This window comes from Oryza glaberrima, chromosome 1 (assembly GCF_000147395.1).
Source record: "Oryza glaberrima chromosome 1, OglaRS2, whole genome shotgun sequence".
Classification (NCBI taxonomy): domain Eukaryota; kingdom Viridiplantae; phylum Streptophyta; class Magnoliopsida; order Poales; family Poaceae; genus Oryza; species Oryza glaberrima.
Genome location: NC_068326.1, coordinates 34,129,282 through 34,156,715, shown reverse-complemented (window position 1 = coordinate 34,156,715; position 27,434 = coordinate 34,129,282). Strand labels below are relative to the sequence as shown.

General features: G+C 43.8%; 5 protein-coding genes across 6 annotated transcripts; 1 reads left to right on the top strand and 4 right to left on the bottom strand.

Moving 5' to 3' along the window:
* Window positions 1-6,154: 6,154 nt before the first annotated feature.
* On the bottom strand, window positions 6,155-8,148 carry LOC127756387 (NAC domain-containing protein 90-like). Of its 2 annotated transcripts, XM_052281735.1 has the most exons (3): window positions 7,684-8,148; window positions 7,262-7,599; window positions 6,155-6,781 (listed from the first exon to the last, which is right to left on the bottom strand). In XM_052281735.1, exons 1-3 carry the CDS (start codon window positions 7,847-7,849, stop codon window positions 6,515-6,517), a joined length of 771 nt encoding a protein of 256 aa, XP_052137695.1. In that variant the 5' UTR covers window positions 7,850-8,148; the 3' UTR covers window positions 6,155-6,514. The 2 variants fall into 2 exon arrangements, with proteins under 2 accessions (XP_052137695.1, XP_052137693.1); XM_052281733.1 differs by having other exon boundaries at window positions 7,262-8,148.
* A 6,407-nt stretch (window positions 8,149-14,555) lies between these two features.
* LOC127760193 (actin-binding protein wsp1-like) lies at window positions 14,556-19,308 on the bottom strand. Its single transcript, XM_052284413.1, has 2 exons — window positions 18,007-19,308; window positions 14,556-15,526 (listed from the first exon to the last, which is right to left on the bottom strand). Exons 1-2 carry the CDS (start codon window positions 18,826-18,828, stop codon window positions 15,449-15,451), a joined length of 900 nt encoding a protein of 299 aa, XP_052140373.1. The 5' UTR covers window positions 18,829-19,308; the 3' UTR covers window positions 14,556-15,448.
* Window positions 19,309-19,833: 525 nt separating this feature from the next.
* Window positions 19,834-20,583, bottom strand: LOC127760194 (uncharacterized). The gene is made up of 2 exons (XM_052284414.1): window positions 20,299-20,583; window positions 19,834-20,199 (listed from the first exon to the last, which is right to left on the bottom strand). Exons 1-2 carry the CDS (start codon window positions 20,422-20,424, stop codon window positions 19,834-19,836), a joined length of 492 nt encoding a protein of 163 aa, XP_052140374.1. The 5' UTR covers window positions 20,425-20,583.
* A 1,539-nt stretch (window positions 20,584-22,122) lies between these two features.
* On the top strand, window positions 22,123-26,410 carry LOC127760138 (sorting nexin 1). Its single transcript, XM_052284352.1, has 11 exons — window positions 22,123-22,283; window positions 22,451-22,619; window positions 23,371-23,506; window positions 23,645-23,778; window positions 24,338-24,409; window positions 24,560-24,719; window positions 25,049-25,182; window positions 25,286-25,354; window positions 25,465-25,544; window positions 25,792-25,852; window positions 25,946-26,410. The coding sequence occupies exons 2-11, from the start codon at window positions 22,476-22,478 to the stop codon at window positions 26,153-26,155; spliced, it is 1,200 nt and encodes a 399-aa protein (XP_052140312.1). The 5' UTR covers window positions 22,123-22,283; window positions 22,451-22,475; the 3' UTR covers window positions 26,156-26,410.
* On the bottom strand, window positions 26,382-27,365 carry LOC127760139 (uncharacterized). The gene is made up of 3 exons (XM_052284354.1): window positions 26,977-27,365; window positions 26,828-26,881; window positions 26,382-26,736 (listed from the first exon to the last, which is right to left on the bottom strand). The coding sequence occupies exons 1-3, from the start codon at window positions 27,247-27,249 to the stop codon at window positions 26,503-26,505; spliced, it is 561 nt and encodes a 186-aa protein (XP_052140314.1). The 5' UTR covers window positions 27,250-27,365; the 3' UTR covers window positions 26,382-26,502.
* Window positions 27,366-27,434: the final 69 nt, after the last annotated feature.

Genomic DNA, 27,434 nt, shown 5'->3' with positions numbered 1-27,434 from the left:
AATTCGAAATAAAAAATAAGTAACATCGGAATAGTAGAGTTTGGAGCCATATAGAAATACAATTTAGAAATAACTAAAATTTATTTTTTTTAAAAAAGTCCATACATGAATACAATTTCGAAATAACCGAAATTCGGAATTAAAAAAATATTGAAAGAATAGTCTCCCTATAGGAATACAACTTAGAATAACTAAAATTCATAATTAGAAATACAAGAAATATTAAAAAAGAGTCTATATTCCATATTGAAATATAATTTAAAAATAACATAAATTCGGAACTAAAAATAAGGAATATTGAAAGAAAATATCTAGAGTCCATATAGGAATACATTTCAAATAAGTAAAATTCGGAATTTAAAAATAAGAAATATTGAAAGAAGAGTTTAGAGTCTATACAAGAATAAAATTTATAAATAATAAAAAATTTGGAAGTAGAATAAAATTTATAAATAATGAAACTTTAGAATTATAAAATAATGAATATTGAAAAAAAAAGAGTATGTAGTTCATGTAGAAATATAATTTATAAATAACAAAATTTTAGAATTAAAAAAATAATTAATAACTTTCATGTATGTACAATACAATATAAATATTAATTGATTAGTTTGGTCATGTTAGAACAAAGTTTAAAACTATATTGTCGTTTCAATAACAAAATATGAAAATATACATGCTTATATTTGAGAAAAAATATAACGATGCTAGCAGCGTAATCTGCGCTAGTCATTATGCTAGTTCATTATATATAGGTTGTAAAAAAAATAAAATTCTAACAAATTTATACTCTCAATAGTCAATACGGTAGGATTTTCTTAATTTGTTTAGGTCTAAAATATAATAATTTTAAGGCCAAGACTTTACACACAAGTGTAATACTATTACTTGTATGATTTTTCTAGATATTTTTTGTTTTTTAGTGAAATTTGTTAATTGGTGTACACATTGTATACACTAATATGTTTCCAGCTTAAGTAGTCCAAGAGTCTCATCGGCTACCCATATTCTTCTAATAAGTGTTGGCTTATTAGAGAATAAAAATTAGTTTATAGGTAAAATTGATACATTTGTTCGTAGTGACTTAAAATCAACGCTAAAACAAATTACGTAGAAAAATACCTTAAAATCAACTTCAAAATCAAATTCGAAAATTTAAAATTTGACTTTTGATTTGGCTTATTATAGTCCAAAGTGATGGTGCTCCAAATCACCTATTGGGGCAGGGATCGATGAGACGGGGTACGTACGAACTGGTCACTTGCAGGTACAGATCGATTGACCTCCTTGTATCCGGTGGAAAATCGAAACGATCGACATTTCGATCGATCGGAGTTTGACCGCAACACGCACCCTGCAAGTTGCGAATATTAGTCGAGCTGTTCGGATGCAGGAAACCTGCAGGTACATGAACATGTAGCTGTTATTATCGAGCACGCTGTACATATGAACGGAAGCAAGCGAAGAATGGCACGAGTGCCAGAAGCATATGTCGTACGTACTCATCACTCGCGTGGCGTTCAATGGATAGTCAACGAAAGAAAGTGGCGTCCACTGATCGTTATGGCCGGCTTCTTTTTTGTGCACGTTGTTTTACTGCTGCGCAACGATTGTTGCTGTTGCAGTCTATCCGACCAAATTAAATTGTACGACCAAATTAATTCCAAGAGAATTAATCCCATGTGTTCTGAGAAAATTCTTCTTACGCTGAAAATCAACCCACCCCCCACCCCAACCCCCAAAAATTTAAAAATTAAAATTAAAATCATGCATGTATGATATGGCCTGTGGGTCCCTATCGATCTTTCGATGATTGGTTGAATTAAACCAGAGCATGATTATTATTCGCAGTAATATAGTTGCCGGGTGAAGCGGTAGAACAATAATAAAAGACAATGAGCTCGTTGAAAACTCAAATTAAATAATCTAACGTCTTTAGTTAAGAGTCGTGAAGTGACTAGCTAGCGATGTTGCAATTTTCTGGTCTCAAATAAACTGCCTAATTAATTACATAATTAAATTATCCATTTATAGGCATGGGCCACATAGGGTTTGGTTAAAGGAGAATTTACATTATTCTTCTCTAAAGAGTGTGATTGCACTGTACACATGTTATTTCCTCTTTTACGGGTCTATGGGCTATCTTTAAAACCACATTATTATACCAAGTCCACTACAAGTGTGATCCCTATATATAGTTCAATCATTGGCCATTAAGGCATCCTGAGTTCACTACACTGGACAAGGTCATCAGTGACGGGCCCAAACCCTCATCTTTGACGGCTTTAGGCTTGGTCAGTGATCAGTGGTCACTGGTGAGTTCGGTCACCTTTGACGGGTGGAAGACTGTCACTGATGACAGACACCTCTGACAGGCTAGAACTCTACGGCCCGTCAGAGGTAAGTGTCTGCGCTAACCCATACCATTTTGCAACCCGTCACAGATGACTCACCTGTGACGGCTCAGAGAGTAAAAAAGTCACAGGTGTGTCACTTGTGACGACATGTATGTGCAAAGCCGTCACTGGTATGGTCACCTGTGACGGCTTTTGCAATATGAACTGTCAGTGGTGAGCTTACATCCAGAAAAAAAAAATAATTTCCCCTAGGATTTGCTAGTCATGCCTCTGGAATAACAGAACATACACATGCAATATATATGTCACCAGTTTCAGCCCATTGCATTAAAAGTTTCAAACTAACATCACATGCAGTCCAAGTTGTCACCGAAAATCCATAGACATTCACACACATGCATTGCAAGTTCTCAAATTGAGCCAAGCCGATGCTTCAAAGCACCAGAAATAAATCCAGAAAAAAAAGAGAACATACTTTGATGCCAACATACTGAAAAATGAGAAATACAGCCTAAGTGCCACAAACTTGAACATAGCATTTCCATCTTTGGTTTCTGAGCCTGACGAATATGGTACGACATACAAACTTGCAATTAGATCAGCATAAGTACAGCCCCTAGTGCCTACAATGACATCATTCAGAGAAGTTTAATGCAACAATATCCTAACAGCCTAACAACCAGATATATGTTACAGATGGGATGACAGTAGCAGGAACAGCTTCGATATGTTACAAATGCATATAACTATGCAAGAATAGCCTAACAGCCAAATAATCAGCATAAGCTGCTCCAAAACAACAAATTAAAATGGGGTCACTCTGACTGAGAAGGCAAAAATAAGTTTACCTCAGATTAGTATTCATTAGCTAGCCTTTCAACCATCCTTGATAGTCATCCATATGCATGTCAGTAGTTAAATATTATCTGAAAGAAATGGAAATAGATTAACTGGCAGAGGAAGCTCACCATTTGTAGAAAGAACTAGCGTCTAATTTGTTCAGCTAGCATAGAAATTGGGGGATTTGTAGAGTATCCAAGAACACACCCAAAAAAAAAACTTCTGGTAAGAGGTCTAACAAGGAAAATAAAAACAGATTTAGTGATGCATCAACTTAAATAAAACAAGAAAACAAAGCGAAACAGCATGCATGCCCACTATCCAAACAAAATACTAGTACACAAAGAGCATCTAACTAATGATCCAATAGCTCATGATTTTTGATGGGGTTAAAGCTAAATGCATCCTTGGACAAGGATTTAGCCACAGGAACCACAGGAGACGCCGGAATCGGTTGACTGCAAGCTCAGATCTGGATGCAAGAGAAGGAAAGGGTGACTTTTGCTTAGCACTAAACTGAGTAAAATAGATGAGGCGGCAGTGACTACCGAGGATGGGGTGGAAGGGGACAGCCGACGCCTGCTTTCCCCACGGCAGGTTGACCTCGACGACGTGGTGTGGTGTGGACGGCGGACCGCTTACCTCACGAACGGATCTGGCGTCGCTGAAGCTAGGACCGCAGGATCTGGAGCACCCAAACTCGGGATGGTTGGATCCGCGACCTCTGAGTTCAGGGTGTCCGGATCTGGAGCCCCCGAGTTCATGGTTGCTGGGACCGTCAGGGGGAGGGTGGGGGATGTAGAAGCTCGTCGTCGACCGGAGATAAGCGGCGATGGACGGAGGGGCTTGTCGATGGTGTTGGGCAGCGGCGTGGTGCCCCGTTCGCCGATGGTCTTGGAACCGGCGTTGTCTTCGTCTTTGGCTCGATACGACCCGGATCTGGCGTGGTGGAGGCGGGAAGGAGGCGGTGACCCGGATCTGGAGTGGTGGAGGCATGGCGGCGACCGTGGGCGGTGGGTGAAGGAGGCGGCGACCGTGGGCGGTGGGCAAAGGAGGCAGCGACCCGGAGGCGGTGGGCGAAGGAGCCGATGACGGGGCGGCGGAGAGACGGCGGCGGCGACCATGGGACGGAGGGCGAAGAAGGCGGCGACCTTTGGAGATGGGCGAAGGAGGCCGGCGGTCGGTGGGAGGAAGAGAAGAGAGACTGAGAGGAGGAGGAGAGAGATTGAGCAGGTGGCGGTGGGCCCCATGGGTGGGGGATGGGGGTTCCTTTTTAATATGTCAAAATTGATCACCTTTGACGGGTGCAAACTTAAAATCAGTGACGGGCCAGAAGTCATATCCGTCACAGGTGACGGCCCATCACTTGTGACGGGTTGTAACTCACTGGCCCGTCACAAATGAGGTCATACCAGTGACGGGTTGGAAGTCAAACTCGTGTGACGGCTTAAAATTCCGGCCCGTCACAGGTGAGGTGATACCTGTGACGGGCCGCGGCCAGATGTCTCACCGATGACGGTAAACCTAACGACTCGTCAAAAGTAACGGTCATCTGTGACCAATTTATAAACCCATCACTGGCGTGCCGTCACAGATGTAAGGTTCTGGCGCAGTGGTTACTGACCACCTTGTTGGGGGCTTTATATGGTTGAACAACTTTCATTGGTCGAAGGGGTCTTCACTTGGTCGATATGGGTTTCGTGAGGAATGGGACCCATCTCAATAACAATAGACGTAAAAGTATGCCATTAATACTAGCTAAATACCCTACTTTGACACTAATAAATATTAAAAATTATGCATTCAAGCATTGTTTGGAACAAATTAAGTGCAATTCATCTCTACATATGTCTTTGCGTGACAAACTTGCATTTTATATATGAAATAAGATAAGAGTAAATTGCACAATGGGCAAAGTATTACCTAAGTTGCACACTGAACCATGTCTTAGCAAACCTTTTCACTTAACACCATATCTTGTTACATTATTTGCACTTCGGATCGGGTAATAAGTTAGCTGCTTTGGGCAGCCTCAGTCGATCCCTTGCAAGGCCAGTCGGCTAGCTGCACGCGACGGTTCGTCCAAATTAAACTGTACGCGTTCGAGTCAACTATCTATGTAAATGGCTCATGTTGGATACACTGGTCCCGATTTTTTGGGCAGGAAGCACAGCTAACTTGTATACCCGGTCCAAAGTGCAAACGAATGAACAATACATGGTGTTAAGTGAAAATGTATGTAAAGACATGGTCCAGTGTGCAACTAATACATGATGTTAAGTAAAAAGGTATGCAAAGACTTGGTCCAATAAATTTCTAAAAAAAAGACCTGGTATGTTTAACTTAATTAGGTAATAAAACCTTGCCCACTGTGCAATTTACTCGTATCAGATATAACCAATGTGTTACACTATTTTGCAATCTTACAAACACGTAAAAGAGTATTCCCTCCGTTTCAGATCATAAAACGTTTTTACTTTGGTTAAAGACAAAATACTCTAAGTTTGACTAACTCTATAGAAAAAATAGTAATATTTACAACACCAGCATAGTTTCATTAAATTCATAATTGAATAAATTTTCATAATATATTAGTCTTGGGTTAAAAATATTACTACTTTTTCTACAAAATTAGTCAAACTTAAAGTAGTTCACGTCTTATAACTTGAAACTGATAGAGAAGTTAATAAAAAATATATAAATACAGTTGGTTAGGTCACCGTCACCACCCCCATCATTACCTTTTTTCTTTTAAGAATACTCTCTCTGCCCCCACAACATATATAGTGCACCCGTGTTTTTAAGAAAGTCAATATTCATAACTCTTAACTAATAATCAAAATAGCAATATGTTTAATATCACCCAAGTGATGCTATTAGTCTCGTATTGAAAGTGTGCTCATATCAAGTTGATATATTTTGTAGTTGTTCAGGAGAAATTATAAAACAAATAAACATTCAAAGAAGTATTGTATTAATGAAACCATCTAAAATACATGTATACCTTACATTTTGTGACGGATGAACTAGTATAAACAAATCCTATTATCAGAAAAGTTGGAGGAGATCCCACAGGGCCAAGGGCGAAGATCCAACTAGAAAAATATGATTAACTGAAGAAAACAATAATTAATTAATTATATATTTGGAGAAACCAAAAAAAATTGTATGTGTTCTGATTTTTTTTCTTATGTTAATACTGGAGAGTTTGCGCGGCAAAAGAAAAAAAAAGCATGTACTACACTTGGTCGTTGATACGTGTAACATGCACTTCACAGTTAGCACTACGAGCAAGATCATGTAAACAATTGGCATCCCTAATCTCTAGGCCAGTACAGAAGTGCGGTCAAGGTGGCCAAGTCGTCCCACTGGTCCCAATCCGGATCAACGGCGCCACCTTGATCCATCAGCTCCAGTTGCTGCATGGAACTTCCTGATCCGTCGTTTTCCTCGGGTGACGCCGCCGCGGCAGCCATGGATGGCCCCGGGTTCTCATCACCACCACCCGCGAGCGGCCGCCGATCGAATTGCCGGATGCCTCCCGATCTGGTGTACAGTCGACACAGGCTGAACTCGCTCCTCAGCTGCAACAGCGAAAGCCCACAAGACAAATTAGTCGTCATTGATCGTGTTTTCAAATGTACTTAATTACAAGTCAATTAATTGTCTTCGTACATGAGTAAATCATAAACAGTGCGTCAACCATGCAACCATTTAAAAAGTTGCATACGGACGGAGTCACGAATCATGCATTCGCCCAGTTGCATACTTGCATGTACTGTATAGTTATACACTGGTGCGTATGGATCAACGCGTGTGGTTCAAATGCTTTATGATGGAGCACCCGGTTCATTGGCAGTTTGGCAAGAACCACTCAGAATATACAAGTTTGGATATTTACCCGCCGCCAATAAAAGGGAACGACCTGCAAAACAATTAGTTTGCCCCCGCCGGCCATATCTTTCTGATTTATACGGAGAGATCGATAGATGACGTGACAAGGTATGCGGCTAGTATGTGCAACGGCAAAGAAAGCAACGTGTACTTGGGTATTGATTAATCACCTGCGGAGGAAGATGGTTTGGTGGCGCGGCGGCGCCGGCGCTGGAGGCGGAGGCGGAGGAGGCGTCGGGGTAGTGGAATGCTCTGTACTCGTTCATCTTCCACGCGGTCTTGGTTCCCGACGGCGCGCGGCCGCGGTAGAACACCATGGTCTTCTTCATCCCGATGGGCCGGCGGTCGGCGGAGTAGACGACCCCTGGGGTGCCCGCCGCCTTCCAGTACCCGGACGGCGTGGTCCGGCTCGGCCGGCCGCCCCGCGCCTCCCGCTCCTGCCGCGGGCAGAAGTAGAACCACGGCTCCCCCTCCTCGCCGCCGCCGCCCAGCATCTCGTGGTGAATCTCTGCAGCAGGTGTGTGTATACAGGTGACGCGGCGCTCGCGCGACGTACGACGAACGCAATGCACGTACACGCGTGTGCTGGTACCTGAGAGCTGCAACGGGTCGACGGAGTAGACGTCGAAGACGGGGATGACGCGCTCGATGTCGTCGCGGAGGCCGTCGAGCTTGTTGCGGAGGTAGAAGCATATCAGCTCCTCCTCCGTCGGGTAGAAGCGGAACCCGGGAGCCCGGCGGCCGCCGCCGTCGGCCATATTGCCAGCGAGTTCGCGCGCTTATCACCGGCCAACTTGCTGCAGTGTCCTGTCCTCCCCCGCGCGCTAGCTGCCTCGACGTCTGTGGCTTCTCTGTATGTCTTGGCGCTATTGCTATTGCCGGTCGAGCTCGCTCGACTGGGCGCTGCTTATATGGAAACGCACGGTGTAGCTTTCCGGTGGTGGGGTTGCAACGTAGCTGGCAGCTGGGAGCAGAAAAGCTAAGCTGGGTTGGAGAGGCCGGATCGGAGTATAGTGTGCGTACTGCGTAATACTACGTGGTTTGGTCGATTTTTTTGGTGGTGAAAGTGGTGAGGAGAGGTGTGAGTGCACGCGCGCGGTGTATATATGGAGAAGCACGCGCGCGCGTCGTCACCGCTGACATGGGCGTAGAAATTTCTCGTGGCGTGGTGGGACTGCCTGGCTGGCTCTTCTCAAATCTAAATTCGCTGCAATCAACACGAGAGTTAGAGTGGGGGCAAATTTTGGTGTAGCCGTGGCATGGGAGGGAGACGCTTAATCCAGTGGACTCGTGCGGAGGACTGGGTCTAGTTTCATTTCCTTTTCCCTTTCCCTTTTGAAATTCCATTTTATGTTTTTATCCTCCTTTTCCTAAGTAGCTGTCTCGCCTTTAACTAGCAGAGGAGTTTAACTCGGTTTGTTTGAAGAACACTGCTACCGTCACTTGCTGGTGATGACGCGTGCTTGATATTTTCTGTTTTTTTATATGTTTTTCCTTTACGTCTTGCAGTTAAGGCTATGTACAATTCCACGTACGGGCCTACTTGGCACCTCTTTCTTCTATAAGCCATGGTCAGATTAAAATTTTAGACTTACTACTCCATTCGTCCTATCCGTTTCAGAATAAATTAATCTAATATGAGATTTGATATATTTTTTATTAACTTATTTTGAAATGGTGACAATTTTTTTTTCTAAAATAAGCCAAACCGTATCACGAGAAATATTAGTGGTGAGGATGAAAAATTAAAGTGCCCTCTATTTTGGGGAATGTGAAGAGTGTTTAAGGGATAAATTTCTTGATTTGTGAATCAATGGTGGATAAGAAAGCAAGAATTACCACACAAAAGAAAATTGTGTCCACGCAAAAGAAGGCAACAATTAATTTATTTTAGGATAAATTTTTAACTCTATGAATTTATTTATTTTAGGATGGAGTGAATAAGTTCTGAACGAATTAGGTATATTATTGTGGCCTTCTACTCTTAACATTGGCTTTTCTTAGTTGAACTATAAAATTATCGCCTAAAACTATTTTTCGTTCATTCGCCCACTTGTGTCGGCTCATCAGACACCATCCAAAAGAACCTCAACAAACCAAGTGTTTCTATGCATGATATTTGTTTTTTTTTCAATATTACTGCGACATACGGATAGAGTTAGCACGGGTAGTTTGTGCTTTTCTGCCGACATGAGTGCGAATATCCTTTAGAACCGCAGTAGTGTGAATTTACAAGCATCGCTCCTGCGTTTAATTTTCAGAGAACCCGATTCTCATATGTTATTGCTGGATTGAGACACATTTGCAGAATGCACTTTGGCATGCTTGAATCGGCCCAAAGTTGTGGTCCTTGAATATTGTTGTTTCCCATCTCTCTCTCTCTCTCTCTCTCTCTGTGTGTGTGTGTGTGTTTGTTTGTTTTTGTTAGTTTCCTACTTTCCTGTCTTGACCTCTTCTATGATACTCATATGTTATTGCTGGATTGAGACACATTTGCAGAATGCACTTTGGCATGCTTGAATCGGCCCAAAGTTGTGGTCCTTGAATATTGTTGTTTCCCATCTCTCTCTCTCTCTGTGTGTGTGTGTGTGTGTGTGTGTGTGTGTTTGTTTGTTTTTGTTAGTTTCCTACTTTCCTGTCTTGACCTCTTCTATGATACTACATTAATGTGATATGCAATGTTTTGCCAAATTTGAATGCTTTCGTTCGGTAGCTTTTACTAACACTTTGGAAAATCTCCATAAGCTTTTGAAACTTACGTACCCTGTTTTGCTTTATAGTTCGAAAGTTTGACAAAGTTTATAAAAATACATAACAATGTTTTCAATATCAATTGTGAAAAGGGACTTTGGGAGAATGTTAGATTTAATACAATTAATTTGATGCTGTGGATGTTTTTCTACATTCCTTTATAAAGTTGGCTCAAAATCTTCACTTAGGACAAAACCAAAAACATCTTACATTCTAAAATGGAGGGATAGAAGGCCGCAACATTTTAGTTACTACTCCCATCGTCACAAGATAATTTTAGGCCATCCATACTATTGTGTGATGTTTATTCTAGTATTAAATTGTTATATTTTGGAACATTGTTATATTTTTGAAACATATTATTTGACTGGATTGCTATGTCATATAACACGTGGGGCTAACTATATGTTTTCTTATAGAAACATTTTTACCCCTACTCCTACTTAGGCTGTGTTCGTTTATTATCTTCCCAATTCATCTCCCTCATTTTCCGCGCGCATGCTTTTTAAACTACTAAACGGTGTGTTTTTGCAAAAAAAAAATTCTATACGAAAGTTGCTTTAAAAATCATACTTACTCTAATACTTACTCTATTTTGCGTGTGCGGAAGATTAATTCCCAACTTGCAACAACAAACTCAACCTTAGAGCAAGTTTAATAGTATAGCCCACTACTAGCTCCAATTCATCTATAGCCAATCTATAGCCAATTCATACAATAGTTGCTTACTATACTATTAATATATGGTCTCACCTGTTATACACACATGTGTCTTAGAGTCCGTGCTGCAGGTGGCTACAGATCTGTAGCCCGCTGCTCTTCTATCTTATCTTTTATCTCATTAAAATATGTTTGTAGCTTGCTAATGGTTTGCTATTGTACTACCTGCTCTTACTGGTGTTTGTTACACCAGCCATTCATTTGGCGTATGTCATATGGGACCAATACCATTTTGAAATTGGTTTTGTGAAGGGGCTATTTCAACCAATTTGGAAAACCTATTTTACAGTACCAACAACAACATATCACTCTCACACTCGTCTGATGTACGAAAGCATAACTTTTTCTATCGGCTGGGATAACTCTGCTGTCTGATCAACATTAATATCTCAGCCCCGCAAAAAAAAAAGGTAATATCTCAGCGCCTATAAATTACAATAGTATCATAAAAAAGAAGATAACGGAGTAATGGCCTAATGGGTGCGCTTTTCACCAAGTCAAGTTCCACAAAAGGTAAGGAAATGGAAGATTGGCCTTGTACGTTGTACCTCCAAGTTAGCCGGATACTATATACAGCACTGACACCGACTGGCCGGCCGTGCCGTGAGCCAAAGGGCGTCAGAATGGTGAACCCGTCGCTCAAATTGCTATCGTGTCATCCAGCCATGCCGTCTTTTTTAGGCCCATTTTTACCCCGGCAAAACGCGTCGCTAGGGTACGTGCTCCGTAGGTCTTCGAACTCCTGATTCTATGGCCCACGCGCGTTCCTGCACGAACGAACACAATATTGCTGCCAGTTTTAACAAGTCAACCACGAGGATCCAAATCAAAATCGCACCGGTTATGGATTAATGAAACGTTTGCTCTCAGTCTCTCACCGATGTCGACATCTACAATATCTGCTGCATGCACGTCCGTTTACACAGTCAGAGACGAGGCACGTAAATTGGACTACCTGAACATGATTTGAATTTTATTGGGGTAAAAAAAATGCTAGAATTACGGACACAGCACACATGTACGTACTAACGTACGTCAGCTGAACTACGGTCGCGAGCTACCGAGCCTAGTGGAATGTTTGTGGACCATAACGGTAGCCACGATGAGGAACAAGTAGACAGAACCGCACCACATGTACGTACGGCACCAGGAAGAGAAAGAGCATCGTGATTGACTGACTGATTCGTGAGAAGAGCCCGTGTACTTAGACCGACCGGCACTTGGGTTTCACGGTTTCGGCCCATCCAGGATCGTGTCCATGTCGCCTTGACGCTCGGCACGACTGCTGTTCTGCTCCCTCCCCGCTCGGCCAGACCCAGTCCGATCACTAGCTCCTCCCAACCTATCCGTTTACTTCCGTGGCGGTACGCGGCCGGGTTTCACCCCAGCGCGCACCAGCTCACCACGACGGCGACGCGCGCGCGCACGCTGCCCTCCTCCGAGCCAGTAAACCGAGAGGAGACCGCGCACGCAGGGACGTCTCGGGCTCTCGGCCGTGTCCGCGCCGCACCCGCGCTCGCCCGACCGCCCAAGACACCTCCTCTCGGCCAAGCCGGGGGCGGGGGGTCGCGGTCAATGCGACACGCGGAGGCGGAGATCCTCCTCTTCGCTCTGCGCGCGCGCGCGGATCAGCAAAACGCCAATGATAAAACGCCGGCGCCGTGCAGAGCACCGCAACGAGACCGGATCCACGGGCCCCCTGGTGGATGGATGGATCGACGTGTGCCATCAAAGTCGCCGGATACATCGAACCGGCGGGTGATTGGGACGAGAATGAGTCGTGTGCAAGGGGAGACGTGCGAATCTTGAGCGGTGGATGATGGATCGCTCCACGCACGCGCGACGCCGGAACAGGACCGGACGGCGGAATCCCGCGGCAGATACGACGCACGCGCTGCCTCTGCCTGTGCGGCTCGGTGGACAGGGACCGCGCGTACCTCTGCGTCGCACGGTCGCTACACGGGCAGGCAGCAACGGCAGCCCAACCCCGGCCGGGACACCGTCGTATCCGTGCGTTGCTCAATCTGGCATTTTGCAAGATTAGTTGACAAGTTTTTTTGGATGAAAAAAAGTTATGGGGAGAGTTCGGTAGTTTTTCACGTTCACACGAGATGTGAATTTATTAATGCTAGTAAAATACAGAATAAAATAAAGGGTCCTTCGATCTCACGATGAAACAAATGGGACAGGGAAAATCGGTTTTATTTCTTGAACCTTATTATCCATGGCTCATTAATGAATTTATTAAAACTTCTGTACTGCTAAATGACGATTCTGTCACCACTCTATTATCATCAACTCCTTAAAATTTTTATTTGTGGAGCTGTTGCAACTGCACGTAACCTCAGCCGTCCATGTCACAATCCAATAGGCCCAAACCGATCACAACAAAACTTGCTTCGAGCAGTAACCGTCCGGTAGCCGTTAGTTCTGGAATCAGTAGCCGTGGTCGGTAGGGATGAGCGCATCGATGATTGCCGTAAACAGCATACGAAATTTATCATCAAGGAAGGAGAACGCTGCTATACATCCTACTAACGTGTTCGACTGGCGTACGACTCAACGGCGAATTACACAGCGTGACACAGCACTGACTTGGTCAGATGGGCTGCTGCTCCAACTGTCCCACGTAACATAATCCACATCAAAGCCCATATATTATTTCAAGCCTAAACTTATAAGGACACAACATGTCCTTTTAGCCGCACAACGATATTTTATCTCATGTCTATGATTTTTCAGATGAAAATTTGGAGTAGGCATAAATAAATCAGCAGCTTTCACATACCTTGTGTGATGTGATCAGTGAATACTATTGGCTAGATAAAACAATGTGGCCGTGCGGCCAAATTACATCTTATTGAACTCAAGCAATTGATTAGAGATGGAAGACAAAGGAATTAGACCGTGGGGTTTAGGATAGAAGGAGATGGAAAGTCACGTTGAGGCAATATTATCGGCTAGATGAAACGGTGCGCGGACGTGCGGCCAGATTATTGAGTTGGGCTTTTGTAAGGCCCAACTAAATTAGCGATCTATGCGGATATGAAGACACGGACGGCGGACGTCTTAGTCGTACAAGGGTAAGACGCTTTGGTTGTATGTATAGCATTTTCGAAGGAAGAATCATTCATCGGTTCCATTTTCATGTTCTTTTCGCTTTCACACATAGGATGACCGTGTTTTCACACTTCTAACTCGTCCGGTGGTCGGTAGTTTTTCACGTTCACACGAGATGTGAATTTATTAAGGACAGTAAAATACAGAATATGATAAAGGGTCCTTCTCACGATGAAACAAATGGGATAGGGAAAATGGGTTTTATTTCTTGAACCTTATTATCCATGGCTCATTAATAAATTTATCAAAACTTCTGTACTGCAAAGTGACGATTCTGTCACCACTCTATTATCAACTCCTTAAAAATTTTTTATGTGGGACTACTTTCTATCCTATATCAAAACCAAACATGTGGAAGAACAATAGAAGTAAGGGCACCCACAATGGTTATCTATAGGCTCTCTACAAGATATCCATGTCAGCATATTTTCTTATTTGGAAGAGATTAAATGAAGAGAGAGAGCAAAGCTATCTACTAATCTATAGATAGTCTATAGAGAAAAACGAGACAATGGATTAGAGAGCTATAAATACCCAAGTAGACATACCATTAAAGTGGTTTATTATTGATCTAGTCTATTGCTGAGATGTACATGTTTTATAGGTAGCACCTTATTTTACCATTGCGAGTGCTCTAATGAACATGCACTATAGCTCTCAACCATTGGTTGATCATCCTTAAATGCTAATAATAAATGGAGCATTTTCGTAGAGAGCGAAAACTTAGCAACCAAAAGCCTTTACTTAATTCTGAAATTAAGTTCTCAAATTCAAAATAGGTTTCTGTTTCCAATGTGATTTTCTTAATTCTGTAACAATGTATGGGCATTTTGCTAATGCTTCTAAAACAGGAAATCCCCCAGTCCAATTGTGCCCGAATGCTGACATCATTGTTAGCTTACACAACAACAATGTGGCAAAAAACATTCAGTTTTCTAAGTTTCTCTAAGGTTTTTATTATCAAGGAAAGGTTTTTATTATCAAGGAAAGGTTTCAGTTAGTGCTAGGGATCGGACAGCCCAATGCTGGAGCTAAAGAATCCTCCAAAGAAAATTAGACACAAAAAGATGAAAAGTTTGAAAGGAAAGAAACCAGGTATGTGATATCAGTGATAGAAACAAGAGTTCTGTAAAGCAAAATAGCAATAAGGGTAGAGAAACCAAGCACATATATTTAGCGTCCTTTTGAATTATATCAGTGATAGAAACAAGAGTTCTGTAAAGCAAAATAGCAATAAGGGTAGAGAAACCAAGCACATATATTTAGCGTCCTTTTGAATTAAACCCACCTACTGTTGTCTGTATTTGACCTTTTTCTTATCATAATTAGTAAATCCTTCCATGCCCCCAATAGGTACTAGTAGCTCTGCAGACATCCATATCAGTCAAATGCATTGGATTTCATCACGTGAATGGTAAAGCGCAATTGGCCATTGTATGCGTCAAGGCGTTGACTCTGAAACTAGACTTGGCCCCCTTTTTTTTTACAACTGAACTCAGCTAACAGCCGCAGCATTATTCAGTGTTGATTTTTCGACTAATTAAGCTGGCGGCAGTTGTCATGATCTATTGATAGCCACATGACTTGTCTACACTCTACACTGAGCCACTGGCACAGCCATCAGCGAGTGAATTTTTGCATGTGGATGTCAAATGAGAGGCGCAGGATAACCCCCCCGTGTTTTTTCTGCTCCTGGTGATCTTATCCAAACTTCAGTATACCTCTGTAGCCAGGCTTGCAATTTCGTTCATGTGTCTATAGTTTGGTCACAGGACTACTGGAGGCATCCGGTCAGCAGTTCCTGGTTCCAGCTCTTCACTGAGCTGCCATACGCCATGGCTACACTGTAGACAGCACGGGCATCACAAAGAGAGTTAGTAAAAACAAGATCAGAAACTGGATGGCTAGCCAAGACTTAATTTGTTTCTGTTCATTTTAAGTCCAATCAGTGAAGAATGAACCTTGGAATGGACATTTTGTGTTTGCCAACCGCCAGTGATCTAGTGGCTACAAAGCTACTATAATCAGACTAAGTGCATCTACTCTTGCACATATTAGCATCAGAGTTGTACTTAACAAAGATATTAGCACAAGTTTGATGCTTCGCTTCTTCAGTTGCATCTCTCTGCCTAGACGCTGCTGAGTTGCTGAACTACCACCTTGAGGAAACGGATCCTCTGCATTTACAGGTGAAGGAAACAGATCCTCTGCATTAGAACCTAGAGGTAAAAGTGCAGAAAACCATAGTTAACAAAACTGTTCCTCATATGGAGTTGACCAAAAGTTTTTCTCCAAACTAGCGAGGGACGATTTTCACTTCCAAAACATGAAGGTAAACTCTTTCACCCGCCCAACGGATGGGACCTGACTACTCTCCAATGAAAATCTGACTTGTGTACTGCTCACCAAACGGTGGTAAATTTTTACTATATCACATGGTGGCCAACACTGCGTCTTTTTATTCGCTCAAATACTATTTATTACACAGAATTTACAAGTTTTAGAGAGGCCCAATACAGAATGCTCAAAGCCTAAGACCAAAGCATTGGTGTTATGGCCTTATGGGCCATGCACTAGGCTGGGCTTGAGAAGGCTTACCAATACCAAAAGGCATTTCAGCATTTAGCAAGTAGGCAAGGCATAATTGAAGTTGAGGAGACCAAGCTGAACGGGAGAGGGTAAAGTCCTCTTTTGGCCCTCAAGCTTTACAAAACCGGTTATTGCACCTTAAACTTTCAAAATCGGGCAAGTTTCACCCTACGACTAATTTCAATGGTGGTACCTACTGAGTCTAAAGCGACAACACCACTTTATGCTATCCTAGTTGCTAATATGGCACTGATTCCAGTTCCACATGACACATTTGTACCTCATTTCCTCACACTAGAGAGATGACAGGGAAATACAAAGAGAGAAAGATATAAAGCGTATTTGTGAAGCGGTACCAAGTTAGCAACCAATATAGCACAAGAATAGTAAAATGATTCTTAACATGGCTAAAACCACCACTAAAAACAATCATGGGGTGAAGTTTGTCCAGTTTTGAAATTTTAGGGTGAAAAATAACCGATGTTGTAGTTCAGGGTGAAAAATGGACTTTGATGAAAGTTGAGGTCCGAATTACCCAATGGGATAACTATAAGATGGTTTGGAAACGAAACAAGTCAAGAAGAGAAACAACTCCTAGTCCTAGACACTTGGAAGCCAATCATCACATATATAATGTTTTTCCCATACATATATACATATAATCTTAGTCATTTCCTTGCTGATACAGTTGAGAACAGGTGACCAAATGGGAGGCCATGGGTTTATATCAAGGTGTATTTTCTGTATGCTTAAACCATTCCAACAGCTAGCTGTGGAGTTAATTATAGGACCTAACAGTCTAGCAGATACAAAACAATATATCTAGCTACATTCTGGACAATCTTAAAACCTGTTTTAGAGTAAGTTTGTTCGTGTTTTTCCTTGGCTAATGTAGTTCAGAGGGTTCAACTGTCTAACTGTTTACCTGACCAAGTTCAGTATCTATTAGCTATTAATTAGGCTATCGACTCTGATATCTAGGCACTTAAGATTATTCTGTAAGCTACCAAGCAGAACTTATAATAGATGTAAATATCAAATACAACCATAGCTACACAGTAAGCAAAAAATGTTTAGCTCAAGTACTAAATAACATAATCTATGAATCCAAAATCTATTTCCACATCCTACGGTACCATATTTAATGTGATTCACAGATCAAGCATGACTGATGATCAACAGATAAGCAATTTCACAAGAGGTGGCCAAAATTGTCCATAATTTACAGAATCAAGGTGCTAGCTGAACATACGAGCTATGGTAGCTAGTAATGAGCTTAGCTAAAAAGTCAAGCTCCATAGCCACAACACAGCAATCTACGGACCACACCACCAATCCTCAAAATGCCCAAAAATTGATCGCGCTCAATAAAAATCACTTCATGATGTAATCTAACCAAAGCATCATTAAAAGGGAGACATATACCCCAACATAAATTAAGTAGATAAACACAGAAGTATCCACCATGAGGTCACAATTCACCTTATCCAATAGTTCAATGCTGAACAATTGACAGCTCCAATCAAGGGTTTACAAGTAATAATGATTGATAATATGACAGACATATTTTACAGGTGCAACCAAAATTAACACCCGATCATCCATGTTGTACACAGACAAATTCAAACATGCATAGTGCATAACCAATCACTCAAATCTAACTTAAGCTACAGCTGAATGCAGAAGGCACGGATCAATCGAGGAATCCTGTCTTCCGCCACACGGCATTGCGTACCTGGCGGAGGTCCCTCCCCTTGAGCGTGCGGCCGGCGCCCTCCAGCACCGAGAAGGTGGTCATCGGTGAATCCCGCGCCCGCGCTCGCGCCACCATCTCGTGCGGCGGCAGCATCTCCTCGTCGTCGTCGTCGTCATCCTCAGCTTTATCCATCAGTGCCTCCACCGATAACCGCCTAAACTGCGCTACCGGCACATTCACCGGCGCAGACTGCGGGATATGTGGTGCCAGAGCCGCCGCCGGGCGGGGGATGGTGGGGATCAGGCGTGGAGGAGCAGCCGCCGCCGCCGCTGGGGAGGCGGTGGTCGACGAGTTCGACGAAGACGATGGAGGCGGTGAGAAAGGGGAGCGGCGCTCGGGGAGAGCATCGAGGATGCCCTCCGGCGGGCGGCGGAGGCGGGGGAGGGGGCTAGGGTTTGCGGCGCGGACTGCGGAGAGGATGAGAGGGCGGCGAGACGGCTGCGGCCGCTCGGGGGATCCAGCCCCAGAGGCGAACAGGTCGTCCTCGTCGAGCTCGAAGGCCGCCGATCCGGGCTGGTCGCCGGCGGCCGCGGAGGGGAGGAAGGAGCCGAGGAAGCGCTCGGAACTAGGCGAGTTCTTGTGGCGAGAGCGGTCCATGGAGTGGCTAGGCGGCGGCGCTGGCGTCGGATTTGGCCGATCCAGAGGTGGGAGGCGGCGAGCCGGCGGCGAGCGGGGTGACCAGCGCAACAACGGATGCGTGCCGATGCGGACTCTGGGCCATGGGGGCCTCAGGTAGCGTGGCCTTTTTGTCCTTTTAGGTGGTGTTTGGCAAATGGAAAAGGGAAATGATTTCCCACCCATCTTTAAATCCTAACCATTTATTCTCCCTCTTTCATTTAATTCTAACCTTTCTTTTATTTTTTAATCCCAATCCCACCCCACATTTCTCATTATCCAAACACACCCTTAAGATATTTTAAGGCTGATTTGGTAGCTTGGCTCAGATCTTCTGGTTGGCAGCTGATTTGGTAATTGCTCTCTCATTCGCTCTAAAATGTAGTAACGATTTGAATAGTTAATTTGAAACAAAAAATAGCACATCAAGTATTTACGGAGGTGTTATATCTATGTGCGTTGAAAATAAAAAAGTAAAATGCATCAGCGGTACTTAAACTTGTAATGAGGTTTCACTTAGGTCCACGAACTTGCAAAACGCACATCGAGATCTCTAAACTTGGTTTATTGAATCATCTTGGTCCAAAGTCTGGTTTGACCGTAGTCTTGTCTACGTGGCACGCAACATGGACGATGACATAGATTTTTTTTTATTTTTTTCTTCCTTCTTCCTCCCCTCTCCTCCCCTCCCCACCTCCTTTTCCCCACCGACGGAGATGGCCTGACGCCACCGACGCCTCCCCTCCCACTCCGCTCACCACCGGCGGCAGCGCCGCCTCTCCCATCCCTGGTGGCGTCGCCTTTCCTCTCTCTCTCTCTCTGCGCAGATCGGGCCGCCTCTCTCCTCCCCGACGAACTCCTAGGCGAAGGGCGACGGTATCGGTAGCGTCGAGCTCCGTGTGGCAGAGGACAACAAGCTCGAACTCTCTCTCCCCTCTCCATCGGCAAGCTCGAGCTCTCTCCACTCTCCTCACGACTGTCAGACAACCATGGCGGCGACGAGGACAGCGAGGTCGCCAGATCCGGTCGCCATGGTTAGTGACGATGACAACGCGGCACGGCGACCAGCAGATGCAGCAGAGGCGGCGGAAGGGAGGGAGAGGCGGCTTTGGTGCGCGGAGGGATGAGGAGCGGCGGCAGACGCGGCTATGGCCGCTGCTTCAGCGGCGCGTGCGCGTAGCGCGGCGTGCTCTACACCATCGCCGGCCGGGCCTTCTCCAGCGTGCACCAGTCGTAGTACGGAAAGTGGCGCGACGTCGGGACGGCGATGCGGGGCGGCGGTGCGGCGGCGCCGCCGGGGAGGTAGCACGGCAGCAGCGACGACATGGAGTTGGCGCACCACTCCTCGCCGCCGCTCGCGCACCCGGCGTCGAGCAGCGGGGAGCTCGCCCGCCGCGACGACGACGACCGCGACTTGGGCCTCCCGATGTCCACCTCCACGATCTTGGGGCTCCGGTAGTACCCGTACGACGACGACTCGATGCTCGTCGACAGCCGCCGGCTGTACACCGCTACGCCTTGCTTGCTCCTCGTATCGTCGGTGGCGCACCTCTCCTGCTGCATCCATCGCCAACACACAACGTCAAGATCGAAATGAACTAGTACGGCGAATATATACATGGTGATGTCGTCGGCGAGATTTCGCCAGCGGCGTACCAGCGAGCGGCGGGGCCAGAAGGGAGCGTGGTGGATGTGCGGGAGGTTGGCAGCGGCACCGGCACCGGTGCAGTGGGCGCGCACGGTGGCCTGTGCGCGGATGAGCGCCTGCATGCTCTGCAGCATGGCGGCGGCCTGCCGGCGAACGAGGAAGCCACGCACCAGCGCCTGCAGCTTCACCAGCGCCTTGAGCGCTCGCAGCACCTTCTTCGCCCGCACAAACACATGGCATGATTACTCCATTGAAGCAGAGCTAGGACACGAGCACCCATTGCTTACCAGGAAGCCTCTGAATGCTGTCTGGATTCTGATAGCGGCGCTGATGCGCAGAGGGAGGGAGGGGGCAGCAGGCAGTGGGAGTGACGGCGGCGCACGGAGGGGGCAGCGACGACGGCGTCGGCACACGGAGGGAGCGGCGGTAGCGCACAGAGGGAGTGACGGCAGTGGCGTGCATGAGCTGTAGCACCCACCCCGCCCCTCTCACTAATCCAATCTCATCGTCCACGTGGCACACGTGGCGTGCCACGTAGGTGAGACCACAGTTAAACTAGATTTTGGACCGGGATGATACAATAAACCAAATTTAGGGACCTCGATATGCGTTTTGCAAGTTCGTGGATCTAAGTGAAACGTCATGACAAGTTTAAGGACCGCTATTGTATTTTACTCAAAATAAAATGTGTTCTCTTCGTTTCAAAATATAATTATTTAGAACTGAATGGTGTTATTCTTTTCTCCTGGAAATGAATATGAAGATAAAGATTAAGTTTTTTACGTAAAACTATGTGGTATTAACATATGATTGATTGAATTTTAATTATTATAAACTTGAAAAATAAATTAATATGATATTTTAGGGCAACTTTCATATATAAAGGTTTCGCACAAAATACACCATTTAGCAGTTTAAAAAACGTGCCACAAAAATATTAATTTTCATCCAACTCTTGTTGGATAAAAGAACGGGACCTTAGATAAATTCATCCTACGAATCTAAACAGTCACGAGTTCAAGATTTTTATTCTTGATTGATTTACTTTTGATTTTTGCATAAACTGTGGTTAGCATACCGCCCTTCTTATGGCAGCCACATCTTAACTAATGAGAAAGAATGGTTTGACCAAGTTAGTAAGTAGTAATAACCAACTTACATTCCGACTCGTTGGTGATGGTGTTTTGATGAAGGATTGCTCGACTTAACGGTGCTTCAAAGGAAGCCACTAGAGAACCTTTCCCCCAGACACACCAGTGCATGACTACTTGTTGTGAACTCTATGCACTGTAGTCCAACACCACACCACACTCCCGCACCCACATGTCTCGCTATCGGTTTAGGAATAGGAAGAATGCATACAGAGAGAGGCACTAATTGACGCGGGATCTCTAGACATGACGCTTGGGGGATGACCAGAACATTGATCATGAGAAGAACACAAAGCCCATTTGACTTCGGACAAGTGAGTCCATGATACATCCTGATAGAAAATCGGATGTAGGATGGGAGGAGCATGAGCGAACATCGATGAAAGATGAAAATTGTAGGGTGATAAATAAAAATCTACCAACATTTATAAAAACATTATTAGTGCATGGACAGCATAGTGATATCGTTCGATTTTACTATATAATACATAACTTACTTCAGTAGATAAACTGTCCTCTTCCGTTTCAATATAAATTAACTTTTCTACACGAATCTTAATATAGGCTGTATGCAATTTATATACAAAAGTTAATTTATTTTGAGACAGATATACTACATATCGCAACTCAATAGTAGTACGTTACAAAGGCTTTATTATAAACAAAAATAATTAATTATTATAAACAAAAAATAATTCGGGCAGGATCTCCCCGAGGCCCCCGTCCCCTCGTCGACTCCCGTCTCGTCTCCTCGCGAGTTCACCCGCCGTCTGCGCCGATCTCCGATTCTTTATCCCGCGAGCAGGGGGACGCCGCCGTCCTGCTGTTTCCGCCGCATCCTGGTGAGCATCCATCCGTTACGCACATCCCCCTCATCACCGATCTCTCTCTACTCACGCTGTTCTTTCTCGAATTTGCGGTGACCCTAGCTTCTCTTGTAGATCTGGAGGCTTTTCTCTTAATTTGCCTTAACCTTGATACTAATCACAGTTCGTTTGTTCCCCAAAAGGTTTGGGAGGTTCAACTGAGCCCCCATGTCGCAGGAGAGGAGCCAGTCGCAGAGCCCCCGGTCGCCGGCGTCGGCGGCTGGGGTGCCGTTCCTGTCGATCTCCGTCACAGATCCTGTGAAGATGGGTACCGGAGTCCAGGCCTACATCTCCTATCGCGTCATCACCAAGGTTCTCTGATTCGTTCTGAAAACCTCAAAATAGTTAGTTAGTTCGATTGAGTATTTCGTGATACGGGGCTTGTCTCCCTGCTATGGCAATTCTAGAGAAGTTTTTGCCCGATATGTGATGCCATTGTGAAAGCTGGACTGGTATAACTCAAATTCTGGAATATAATTTGCTAATATAGATCTGATTTTTTAAAATCCAGTATTAAATTAACTCGGTGGCATGCAAATGGATTTTAGTAGCGAGCTTTAATACATGCCCGGTCATTAGTAGTGCCAACTATGTACTAGAGGAAAAAAGGGCAATGTTTAACATTACATTGACATTGAGGGATAAAGAGAAGTTATGCACCATCATGGTGATACAGAGAGGGTTACCTAATGCATTGAAGAAAAGGATTGTGAGTTTCAGTTTTGCAAAATAGTACCTTTACTTTCACATATAAGCAAGCAATGAACTAAAATATATATAAGGTTTCGTTCAAGCTACCGTCCAAGATAATTTCATGGGGTGACATGGCAATCTTGTAATCTGGCAAATGAATGTGCAGTTTGTTTTTATTTTTTTGGTTCCGTTTCGTTGTATACTCTTCAGAGCTAGCCTAGAACACCTATTTTACGTTTCTTCATCCCTTCGTTTTTTTGGGCTAATGCAAGTATGCTACCCAGTAGCCATACCATGTTGACTGTTTCGAGCAATATTTTATTTTTGGCACTAACATGACCAACTAATTTGGAAAGGTTTGCCTGTGTAGACCAACCTGCCTGACTTTGAGGGGCAAGAGAAAATTGTTATCCGGCGCTATAGTGACTTTGAGTGGTTGCATGATCGTCTTGCTGAGAAGTACAAAGGCATTTTTATACCTCCCCTTCCAGAGAAGAATGCTGTTGGTAAGATGGCAGCATAGTTTTCTGAACAATCTATTCTTTTATTATCTCTAGAACAGAAAAAAAAGTGGACTATTGAACAGAACTATCAATATTGTGTTCTCTTGCTTATGGGCTGTAATTATTTTGCTTTTCCGCCAGAAAAATTCCGGTTTAGCAAAGAGTTCATTGAATTACGGCGTCAAGCCCTGGATCTATTTGTCAATAGAATAGCTTCACATCCTGAACTCAAGCAAAGTGGAGATTTGAAGATATTTTTGCAGGCAGATGAAGAGGTTAACTATTTACATGCCAAGCTTTTACTTTACTTTTTTTTTCTTTTCTTATTAGGTTGTGTATTGCTTTAAATTCATGATATCAATCTGTGTAACAGTCATCCTTTTTAAAAATTTCACAGTTGCCTAAAAGATCACTGCTAATATTGTCAAGTAACTAAATGGTCAACTGGCCTTAGCCTATGTATGTTTTATGCTGTATTAATGCTAAATGATGCTATATTTTTTAATTGTATTTCACACTGAAATTTTCATCAGAACATAATAAATTGATAATGAAAAAGAATTCATCAGACAATCCAGCTGTGGTAGCATTTGACCATTCAAATTGATTAGTGACTTCAAGCGCAGAATGTCCCATTGTCTTTTTTAGCCTTTTGCTTCATAAGGTTTATCATCTGTTGATAGCTTTTTCTTGGAACTTTATATATTTACTGGTCCACATAATATGTATCTTGGTTCTTTTCACCAAAAGAGTTCTTGGTTTACTTCTGAATTTTTAAGATATTCCTTGTGCTAATGCTTTTTTTTTTTGGTTTAATTTGCCTGTGCAAAACAGAAAATGGATAGAGAAAGGTCTTATGAAACTGGTATATTCAAGAAGCCTTCTGATTTCTTACAGATGTTTAAGGTACTTTTATCTATGATGTCCAGTAAGACATTATTGATGCTAACTTGTCTTCAACAGGATTATAACAGAATGTCATGCTACCAGCTCTCCCTAATTCCATATATACTCTAAAATTGTGGGCTAACTACTAATTCTTAATCATTTTCTTAGGATGTACAATCAAAAGTCAGTGATGTTGTTCTGGGAAAAGAAAAGCCTGTGGAGGAATCTAGTCCTGAATATGAAAAGCTTAAAAATTACATATTTGAGCTAGAAAACCATTTAGCAGAGGCACAGAAACAAGCATTCCGTCTTGTGAAAAGACACCGAGGTATATCTATCAGTTGATCGTATGCAAACAGCCTGTTTTAGTTGTATTGCATTTCTCTATATTTTACATGCTTTTCTAGTTTGTTATTTGATTTTCACGTAAAATTATATTTTTGGAAGTCGCAAAGTACAATGGCAGTAAAGATGCATGTTTGATCCAAGTTTAGTCTTTCGAATTAAAGAAATAGTTTACTTAGCACAAAATATTTAATGGGCATGAAGCTATTGGTCAGCAATGATCAACAACACCTCATGTTCCTTTCTTGGCTACATAATTCCGTGTAACTGGATAGGAACGCCAATCTCACATTCCTAATTTTTATTCATTAGAACTTGGGCAATCTTTGGCGGACTTTGGGAAGGCTATTAAGCTTTTAGGTGCTTGTGAAGGGGACTCCTTGGAAAAAGTTTTTTCAGAAGTTGGATCAAAGTCAGAGATGTTATCAGTAAAGCTGCAAAGAGAGGTACTGAGAATTATCATGATAGTACCACTTGGCATTAAATACCACATAACCATTCATTCCTGAGTTTCTATGACCTAATGATGTTGACACAATGTTCCTGTAGGCAGACAACCTTCTCTTTAACTTTGAAGAGCCTTTGAAAGATTATGTACGTGCTGTGCAGTCGATAAAAGTGAGTAGTGCCGTCCTCCCAACATCTATTAACTGTAAACCGGGAATCTCTTTTAAATATCGACAAATAGTTGAGTAAGTTGAGTTCATGTTTTCTCATGTTAATGACAGGCAACTATGGTGGATCGAGCCAATGCTTTCAGGCAGCATCATGATTTATTTCAGCAGAAGGAATATAAAGGGGTTAATCTGTACGTACAACATATTTTGCATTTACTCGTCTCTTTCTCTGCCAAGGATTCTGGATAAACAATGAAATTCGAGTATCTTCATCTTCCAGGATAGACCTTATAAATATTGTGGCCTAAGATTCTTCTGATTAAACAACCAAATCCTTGTGATTAAACGTCCTAATCTAGTAATACATAATACAGGGTCTAAAATCCGTTTAGTTTCCTTATATCATCTGAAAGTTTTGTAATCCTATTCTTACTGCAGCGAAAAATTGAAGTTCGTGAACCCTGATAAATTTTCTGAACTAGAAGCTGAGGTCCGAGAGGCAAGTTGTTCTTATTCACTTTGATGAACTCTTGTCATTGATCATAATTGTGGATTAATAAGTTGTATTGACTAGTGTTGTGGGTGAATGCAGTTGACAGCAGACAGTGAGGAGGCTACAAAGAGGTTTGAGCACATAGTTGCAGTAATGAATGAAGAGCTTGCACGTTTCCAAGAGCAGAAAACAGCTGATATTGGATTCGCATTCCATGAATTTGCCAAAGGCCAAGCAAAGTTAGCTAAAGATATTGCTGATGCATGGCGAGGCGTCCTCCCAAAGCTCGAAGCCTGTTCCACTTCATAAATGCTCCGTGTTAGCTTATGTTGTTTGGTTTAGTGGTTGACAATCGGCGAGTTTTAGGCTGTTTTTTCCCCAGGCCACCTTGACACCGCGTCCTGTATACTTCAACTGACTCTGAAAAAGGGCTAGTTTTTAGATACAATTGACATCATTTCCTGCCTGCTCTGTGTGTATCCTTCTTTTTACGACCAATCAATATTGCTACTGAAATATCTCAAGAATGATGCAGTAAAGGGAAAATAAACTTTAATTTGGTACTGTATCATGTATTTCTCTCAGGGAATTTACATCTCCAATTTAGAATTCCAAGTTTCTTCAGATAATGGGCTTGCATCGCCTCTCTTGGACACTCAAACTTGTGCATACTGGATACATTTTTGGAGCGCCTCGAGTAGGCTTCTCATGATCCTGGGCTCCCCAGGTGGCTCCTGGTCCTTCATAGGACCGTTCCTGATCGCTCGGAATACCGGCCCAGAGGCGGCCGTCGCCGGCGACACCAGGCAGTCGATGTAGACCAGCACCTGCGTCACGCCGTCGTCCACCGCCATGAATCCTAGCCGGACACCGCCCTCCACCTTGTCCACCTGTTTTTTGCACATGAAAAAATGCCATCATCCGAAGGATTTCTAAAGTGAAGTGACAATTCGTATCGTTTTAGCTCTTCAGTTCGCTTACCCTCAGGGGCACCGGGAGCGGCAGGGTGGCGCCTTGGCAGAGGCTGTTCCCCCACTGTAGTAAGTGTCAACGCAGCAAATGCATCGGAATTCATTCAGAATACGCATCGGTTAGGCTGAAGAATTCATTCATGGCTTCATGCAGCTAACCTGGAAGAGCAGCGTCTCGAACCGAGCTATGTCGATGTTGGCGGGCAGCTTCACCGTGCCGAGGCTGACGCCGTCGTCGTCGTCGTCCGCCCGCACAATCTCGTCCTTCCCCGCGGCGGCGCGCGGTGGCTTGATGGCCACGGCCAACAACCTTACCCTTGACTTCAAGCCAGGGAGCCTCTCGCCGCTGCTCCAGCAACTGGTCTTGCAGCGGGAAGCAGGCAGGCCACTGCAGGAGAGCCTGTGGACCAGCAGCTGCCTCACCACCGCCATGGCGGCGTTCTGCCTCAGAGGCTTTGGACTTCGAAGTGGAGTAGAATCACAGTTCACAGAGCTAAGCTAATGAGCTCACCGGATTCGCTTGTGTGAGGATGAGGATGGATAAGCTGGTGCAAGTGATACCGCTCGCTCAAGCAAATTGCTTGGCCGTTGGCTCAGCCAGCCAGCTTCACAGGACA